The 9037-nt window shown below is 37.5% G+C and overlaps 1 protein-coding gene across 1 annotated transcript; it reads right to left on the reverse strand.

Moving 5' to 3' along the window:
* Positions 1 to 6212: 6212 nt before the first annotated feature.
* Positions 6213 to 8715, reverse strand: LOC150037311 (uncharacterized). Its single transcript, XM_090311960.1, has 6 exons — positions 8707 to 8715; positions 8406 to 8611; positions 7597 to 7987; positions 7143 to 7235; positions 6813 to 7056; positions 6213 to 6319 (listed from the first exon to the last, which is right to left on the reverse strand). The coding sequence occupies exons 1-6, from the start codon at positions 8713 to 8715 to the stop codon at positions 6213 to 6215; spliced, it is 1050 nt and encodes a 349-aa protein (XP_090168086.1).
* Positions 8716 to 9037: the final 322 nt, after the last annotated feature.

The raw sequence follows: 9037 nt of genomic DNA on the forward strand, positions 1-9037 counted from the left end.
ACAAGTCCAATTAATTTGACCCAAAGGTCAGGCCCATAGACTGGCCAGACCCAAGTTCAATTAATTGGTCCCAAAGTCAGGCCCATTGACCAACCAGGCCCAAGTCTAGTTAATTGGGCCTAAAGGTTAGGCCCATGAATCAGCTAAGCTCAAGCCCAAGAAACCAACCAGATAGCCCTATAAAAGAGGAGCTCTCTTCATTTGTAAGGGTTAACAATTCTACATTCCAGAGAGCCTAAAGAGAATTCAAACAATCAGTAAACTCTTCGACTCATGAACCTGCATACTCCTTGAAGACACAATTCTCCTGAAGATATAAAGACTCGACTTCAAGAACGTCGTGCTTTTTGCTTGTTCAAATGAAGCGCAGACATTCAACTAAGCAAAAATCAGATGATCAAGTGTTAGAGATCGAACCACAATGCATCGAATCAACATCAACATCGAAACCAACTCAAGTTCAGCTCTACGAAACAAGTTTCTTTAGAAACCTCATGCGAACACCTATAATTAGACATTTTTACAATTTAGATGCCTACATGACACAAACTTGACACTTTTATAAGTTAAGAGACTGAATAAACACACAAACCTCATAATTTAAAACCTAAACTTGTAATTTAACTTTATTCTCTCTATTTATCTTTATTAATTCATCAATCGAGATCCAAGTCAACCAAATCACACATCATTTTCTTATAAACAATTGAGCTTATAATAAACATATACAAGTCATAAACTAAAATGGCTTAGTTCCTACTAGTGTGTTTGCAAAAAAAAAATGTAACTAAAGTTTTACTAAACATAATAGTTGATTGATGCCCACGGTCAATTATTTACTTCATCATAAAAATCACTTACATTATTTAATTTGATGTAAAAGAGTTTACAAAAGAAGTAAAATTATAAACATCTTAGGTGGTCATTTACATGTCCAGCAAATTATAAAGGGAAATTATTTTATTACATATAATAGCAAGTTCTTGATTGAATCATATTAAAACTAGGGTTTTATTTATTTATTTACTTATTAAAATAACAATATTTTTTATTCTATGTTTACTAAAGAAGAAATGAACAAAATCCTCATTATTTTTAGTGAAATGAACCTAGCAGGTAATGAATGCAAAGAACCTACAGAGTATCCGTCACTCATTGCAGATCATTCATCCACTACTAACCTACCAAAAATAATCAACAAATTATGGAATTCCAAATGTGAATTTACCATTGTCACACCCCCTTCCAGATTACCCTTTTATTTTGGAAGAAGATATGACCGTGGTAGTTACTAGCCCTACTGCCAACACTCACCACCCAAGCTTTCTAATCTAGATACCAACCTATTCATCTTATTAGTAATATACGCAAACAGCTAACCTCCCTTAAGTTCTTACGAAGATTACATAAATAAATGCATACAACCAAGACATTACTTTTATAGAAAAATATTCACAGGTGGCCCAAATATTCCTACAGAAGCCCTAGTCCCTAACAAGCATGTGTACATAAACAGATTATCAACGTAAGTCTTTTAATAAGCCGAGTCTTTCGATGGCAAGCAGCAGCAAGATCAACCTTGAGGAAACTGACCGCTACCTTAAAAGGGAAAACACAAAAATTCTGTGAGCTAAAAGCTCAGTGAGTGACTATAGAATCGTAAAGCAACAAGCGTAGCATCAGTATAAATATGTAAATATACCAATGAGTAAACTCAAGCAATTGTCTCTATATGTAGCTATAAACCATTCTCAGACATCATTAAACATTATTATTCCCTAGTTGAGAACGAGCCTAAACGCTCTAGCTCCCAAACGTTTATTACCGACCAAGAGACCCATACTTCGGTCTCTCATTTATAACTGCCTATATGCACGTGGCCACACTAAGTACCATCATATTTTAGGTACTTTTGCTCAGATAACTTCTCAAATTTGTCCTTCAGTATCGAGCTACTATGATACCTTCTCATATGTCTTTCAGTATCAAATTGGCCAGATACCTTCTCAAATGTCCTTCGGTACCTAATTGGTTAGATACCTTCTCAACGTCCTTCGGTATCAAATGTGTATTTTGTAACATCAAATTAAGTTCCATTGCCTAGTATTTACACAAGAGTTGTTCCATTGTCACTCATTTACACAAGAACTCATTCTCTCATAGCCTTCGTCTAGGAAGCATATATCAAAATCAGAAACATAGCTTTTGTAATGGTTACACAACATACCTTGGCCTGTGTTACATACATACAAGCCGAAAAACATGCATTAAGTTATTCTCCAATCATTTGTTGCTTAAGTATAAATACATCATTAATGTCATTGTACTTTACTTGATCATATATGCATGAGTATTGAAAGCCTTAAGTTTACTTAGTCACTCACCGTTCGTCAGGCTCTTATTGGTTTATACGCTTCCCCTAGCTCTTCTTGGCCTGAAAAGATATAATTTCCAATTAAACTAATTAGAATTCCTAGTAAAATACCTCAAATAATTCATTTATTAAAGGAACTTCCATCAATACTGTAACATCCTGATTTTTTTTATTTTGTAATTAAGTTTTTTTTTTTTATTATTGTTGGCTACTTGGATAAATTATAAGAGATTTATGTTTTTATGTTTTTTTTTTTTTTTGTCAAGCTAAAATATGATTTAATTGTTTGGAATTAATTGAGTTTTATTTTGGCTTGTATTTTGGGAGATTTGGTTATCTATGGAGATAATTAAATGTGTATATTAAATTCTTTTTTTTTTAGGAAAAAGAAAATAAATATATAAGTATATATATTTTTTGGGAGATAATTAAGGAATTTGTTTTTTTAAGGAAAAAGGAAGAATTTAATTTGGTTATATATATATTTGTGGAAAGGTTAAAGAAAAAAGAAAAGGAAAAAGAAAAAAAAAAGTAAATTTTCTTTTTCTCTCTCTCTCCACACGTAAGAAGCCGCCCTTTTCTCTCCGTCTTCTTCTTTTCTTTTTTTTTTCCTTCCAGCCCTAGCTGCCGCAAGCAACCTCACCTCACCGTGACCTCCTTGCCAGCGCCGTCGCAAACAGCCTCACCTCGCCGATCCATCGACACCGCAAGCAGCGCCGCCAGCCTCGCCGTTCCGTTGTCGCCGCTGTGCCAGTCGACTGCCACTCATCTCACCGACGTCAGCCCCGCCGTCCAGTTTTGCTTCTGCCACCGTTCGCCCGCCACTGCCTTTTTGAGATTGGGTGAGTTTGGATTGTTTTGGCCAAGGTTTGGTATTGAGTCTTTTTAAAGCCTCTTTGTATTGGAAATGATTTTAGTGTTACCCATTGTGTCGACTTTTAGGATTTGGATTTCAAGGCGTTGCTAACAAAGAAAGGACCATTCTCTTCATCGAAGAGTTTCAGTTTTGGTAAGTTTTGTGTAAACTGGTTGGTTATTCTTTTGGATTGAGAGTAATAGTGGAAAAAAAAATAAGTTATTGATTTTGGAATTAATTCTTGATCAGATTGGCTACTTGAATCAAGTTTTGGAATTTGTCTTGGATCAAGCCACAACTTTGGTTTGATTCAAGTTTTCCAAAGGTTTTAAGGAATTATTTGCGTGGACTTTTGTGACCAAGTTGAGGTAAGTGATACTATTACTGGTGCCTTCGTGCCAGGCGATCTAGATTAGACCTATCAAGTTACTTGGTTGACTCTGGAGCATGATTTTGTTTGATATTATGTTTTGCTAGTTGCATGGTGTTGCAAGTATTATGAGCATGTTAAAATTATGATCAGTGCTGATATTATGTATGTGATGCATGAATAGACCAATAGAGCGGTTTATTGTCTTGCCTTGATGCGTGTTATTACTATGTTTGACGGTGTGCTTACGAGTAGCTAGACATGCATGAACCGAAAGGGTAACGTTCATGTTATTATCATGTTTGACAGTGTGCCTACGGGCCGCTAGACATGCGTGAGCCGACAGGTTTACGTTCATGTTACTTTTATTTTTATGTTTCATGTTTTGATGGTGTGCCTACGGGTCGCTAGACATGCGTGAACCGAAAGGTTAACATTCATGTTATTATTATATTTGACGGTGTGCCTACAGGCCGCTAGACATGCGTGGGTCGACGGATTCACGTTCATGTTATTATCATGTTTGACGGTATGCCTACGGGTCGCTAGACATGCGTTTCAAGGTAAGATAGTACGTCTTTTGGTTTTCCTTTCGTCATCAAAAACCGATGTAACTGTATGAGCCACGGGCTATTTTTTTTTTCTTTGCTCATGGATGCATAGTCTGATCCCGGTAATGGGATCACTTACTGAGTATTTTATACTCAACCTTTATCCTTATTTTTTTTCAGGTAAGGGCAAGAACACTCGGGCGACTGACAAGAGGAATCTGTGACAGTGCCAAAGGAACTAGAATTCACATCTGCATTTGACTGTTTATATTTTCGCATGTTTTGTTTTTATCCATTCATGGATTTATCATAATTTAATTAATTAATTTATCTATTTATTTATTCATTTTTTTTTTATAAATTTTTTCTTGTTAAAAAGGATACCCAGGTTGAACAATTTAAGATTTTGAGATATGTTAGAACATTTTTTTTTATATACTTAATGCAGTTTAAGATTATGATTATTTTCTTTAATTTACTTTATTTTCTTCAATGAGAATATTTATGCATGCATGCAGTAGCGATTCCCTTTTTAGTAGTCCTAGAAAGTGGGGTTGTTACAAATACAGACAACTTTACTGGCGAGATCCCCCTGAGCGATGCTAGCGAGATCCCCCCTGAGTGATGCTAGCGAGATCCTCCCAGAGCGATGCCAGCGAGATCCTCCAGAGCGATGCCAGCGAGATTTTCCAGAGCGATACCAACGAGATCCTCTAGAGCGAGATCAAGCTTTTCCTGTGAAATTCTTAGCGATACTCACCTCAATTCCTAGCGAGACTTCCCCCTAGAGCGAGATCCTCCTTACAAAATCAGCAAGATTTCCTTTATAAACGAGATCCTCATGCCCAAATCTTGCTATAATTCTCCACGATGAACTGCTTGCTTGTTCCTCACAAGCAGCTGTCTGCTTATGCACCAATTCTCTATTATAACTTCAAAAATTCATAACTCAAAATTCAGAGCTCTTTTCAAGAAACTTCCTTCTACAAACTTGTTTAGATTTGAGTTACTTCCTTCCCTTAAAATTTCAGCCTAGAATTCCTAATAATTTGGCTTGGAACTTCCAAACTTCACCTCAGGACCTGGTTAATCTGTGGATCTGCCTCTTCTGCAAATTCTCCACTTTTGTTCTTCTCCTCTTGCAATCTTTCTCCAGCAGGACAACCTTGAAAACGAGATTCTCCCAGCTTTCAAATGGCACCAAATTTGCTAAATTTTCTCTTGTCAATTGCCAAAATCATGCTTTTGAAATTTCACTTCCCTTTTAATCATGCTTTTGAGTTCAAAGAATAGATTGCCACGTCACCCCACACTTAGTGCCTCCAGCTAGACTAATGATTGAGTTTCTTCATTTAATATATTTTCTTTCCATTCCTTCATAATCCCTATAAACAACATGAATTTCTATTTAATAAATATGTAATATAACATCCCTTTGGCTAAACATGCTTATCTAAGGAACCTAAGTTCGGGGTTGATAATCATCTCCCCCTTAAAAGAAATTTCGTCCTCAAAATTTTACCTAATATGTCATTTGAAAAGTTGATGGTATCTCTTCCTCATTTGCTCTTTAGTTCCCAGATTGCTTCCTCGATCCTATGATTATGCCATAACACCTTCACCAAAGGAATCGTCTTATTTCTAAGTACCTGATCTTTCCTGTCCAAAATCTCGATGGCCTCTTACTCGTAAGATAAATCTTCTTTGAGCTGTACTAGTTAAGTTGCTAGTATGTGCATAGGATCAGGCATGTTTTTCCTTAACATCGACACATGAAATACGTCGTGTATATGAGCTAGCTCCATCGGCAACTACAGCCTATAAGCTGCTGGACCAACTCGTTCCACAATTTCATATGGTCCGATGTATCGTGGACTTAACTTCTCTTTTCTCCCAAACCAGAGAATTCCTTTCATGGGAATAGCCGGAGAAATACTCGTTCTCTGACTTCAAATTCTAGTTCTCTTCTTCATTTATCGGCGTAGCTTTTCTGTCTATCGCAATCCATCTTAAGATTATCCCTGATAAGTTTCACATTCTCTATTGTTTGTTGAACTAATTCTAGACCCAATCATTGTCATTCTTCGACTTCGTTCCAGTATACTGAAGTCCTGCAAGGTCGACCATACAATGCTTCATAGAGAGCCATTCCGATACTAGAATGGTAGCTATTGTTGTAGGCAAATTCAATCAACGATAAGTGTGTATCCCAACTTCCTTTGAATTGTAGTACACAAGCTCTTAACATATCCTCCAGTGTCTGTATAGTTCTTTCCGACTGTCCATCTGTTTGCGGATGAAAAGTGTACCGAAATGCAATTTAGTGCCCATAGCCTTCTGTAAACTAGGCCAAAATTTTAGTGAACCTCGAATCCCGATCCGACACTATCGACACTGGGGCTCCATATTGACTGATTATCCTATCCACATAAATCTTAGCGAGGCGGTCTAGTGTAAAAGTAACTTTTACTGGTATGAACTTGGTCGTCTTAGTTAGTCTATTGACTATTACCCAAATACCATCAAATCCTGAGGGTGTCTTAGGCAAACCAAATAGAAAGTCCATTGTCACATGATCCTACTTCTACTCAGGCACTATAAGTGGATTGAGTAATCCTGCTGGTCTTTGTCTCTCAGGTTTTACTTACTGACAGACTATACATCGGTCCACATATTCTGCTATGTCTCTCTTCATCCCAGGCCACCAGTAATATTTCTTCAAAGTTCTATACATCTTGGTACTACCTGGATGTATGGCATAAGCGGAACTATGTGTTTCCTCTAAAATGGCTTGTTTAAGCTGTAGCTTGTTAGGCATACACATTCTCCCCTCCTTTTCTAGCACACTATCTGCTCCCAGTTGAAAGTTAACCCTGATGCCCTTACTCACATCATCAACAATCTTCTGAACATCAGGGTTTTCCAAGTGATCCCGCTTAAGGTTTTCTACTAAGGTCGGCCTTATCTAAAAGTAGCTTCAATCCTCCTGACGGTTCCACTAATAAGGCGGTTCTGGAATTCCTGAACTCCTTCAATAGCATTCCTCTTCTTGAACCAATAATGGCCTTGGGTCCCGAGGATTACCTACTCAGTGCATCTGCCACAACATTAGCCTTACCAGGGTGGTATTCGATGGAACAATCATAATCTTTAATCAATTCAATCCATCTTCGTTGTCTTAGATTTAACTCCTTTTGATCAAAGATATATTTTAAGCTTTTGTGATCTGTAAATATCCTGCTGCGCTCTCCAAATAGGTAATGTCTCCACAACTTCAGAGCTAAAACAACTGCTGCCAATTTCAGATCATGCGTGGGATAAATGCCCTCGTGTTTCTTAAGTTTACAAAAGGCATATGCAATCACCTTCTCATCCTTGTACTAACAAACTAGGGCGCTATACAATCCTTCTCGGGATGCGTCACAATAAATCTCAAATTCCTTACCTGGAATAGGCAAAGTAAGCACTGGTGCTGATATAGTTTTCGTTTCAGCTCCTGGAAACTATGTTCACACTCCAATGACCATTCAAACCTCACGCCTTTCTTGGTCAGGTTCATCAACGGAAGGGCTATCTTAGAGAAACCCTCCACAAACCTTCGATAATAACCTGCCAACCTTAGGAAACTGCATATTTCTGAAACGGTTGTGGGTCGTTCCAAATAAACTATTGCTTCCATCTTCTGGGTATCTACACTAATGCCCTCTACTGAAATAACATGCCCAAGAAATACTACCCAATCTAACCAAAAATCGCATTTACTGAATTTAGCATACAACTGCCTATCTCGCAACGTCTGCAATACTATCCTCAGGTGGGTAATATGATCCTCCTTACTACCAGAATACACCAGTATATCATCAATGAATACTATCACGAACTGGTCCAATTAGGGATGAAATATCCTGTCTACGAGATCCATGAATACCGAAGGGGCATTTGTGAATCTAAAAGGCATTAACCGGAATTCATAATGTCCATATCTCGTTCTAAATGCAGTTTTAGGGATATCGGCTTCTCTCACTTTCAGTTGATGATAACCCGATCTCAGGTCTATCTTTGAAAATAGTGGTTCCTCTTAGCTGATCAAACAAATCATCAATGCGTGGTAACGTATATTTATTCTTAATTGTTACCTTATTCAGTTGCCTATAGTCGATACACAATCTAAGTGTACCGTCTTTCTTCCTCATAAATAATACCAGAGCTCCCCAAGGCGATACACTACGTCAAATATATCCCTTGTCAATTAACTCTGGAAGCTGAACCTTTAATTCTTTCAACTCAGTCGGCGCCATTCTATACGGTGCCTGCGATATGGGAGTTTTTCCTGGAACTAAGTCAATAGTAAACTCCACCTCTCTGTCGGGTGGTAATCCCGATAGTTCTTCAGGAAATACATCCTGAAATTCATTTACCACTGGGACATCTTCTAGGTTCAACTCTTTCCCTTTAGCAACCTTCACATGAGCCAAATAGGCTTTACATCCTTTGCTCAATAACTTCTGAGCTTTCACTATGATATCAAATTCCCCGCAACCAATCGTTTGCTTACTGTCAGCATTGCATCTTAGCCATTTTAATTTTTTTAGCACTACCTCCTTCTTGTATCGCTCTAGAGGATCTCACTGACCTCGCTCATGGGGATCTCATCAGTAGAGCTGTCTGTGTTGATGAAAGTTCCTTTAATAAGTGAATTAATTGAGGTATTTTACTAATAATTCTAAGTAGTTTAACTGGGAATTATGTTCTTTCAGGTCAAAAAGAGCTAGGAGAGGAATATAAACCATTAAGAGCTTGACGAGCAGTGAGTGACTAAGTGAATTAATGTCTCAAGTACTTATGCATATAAGATCAAGTAAGTATAGTGACATTAATGATGAATT

Source organism: Benincasa hispida, chromosome 3 (assembly GCF_027475165.1).
Source record: "Benincasa hispida cultivar pf3 chromosome 3, pf3_genome.v1.1, whole genome shotgun sequence".
NCBI classification, from domain to species: domain Eukaryota; kingdom Viridiplantae; phylum Streptophyta; class Magnoliopsida; order Cucurbitales; family Cucurbitaceae; genus Benincasa; species Benincasa hispida.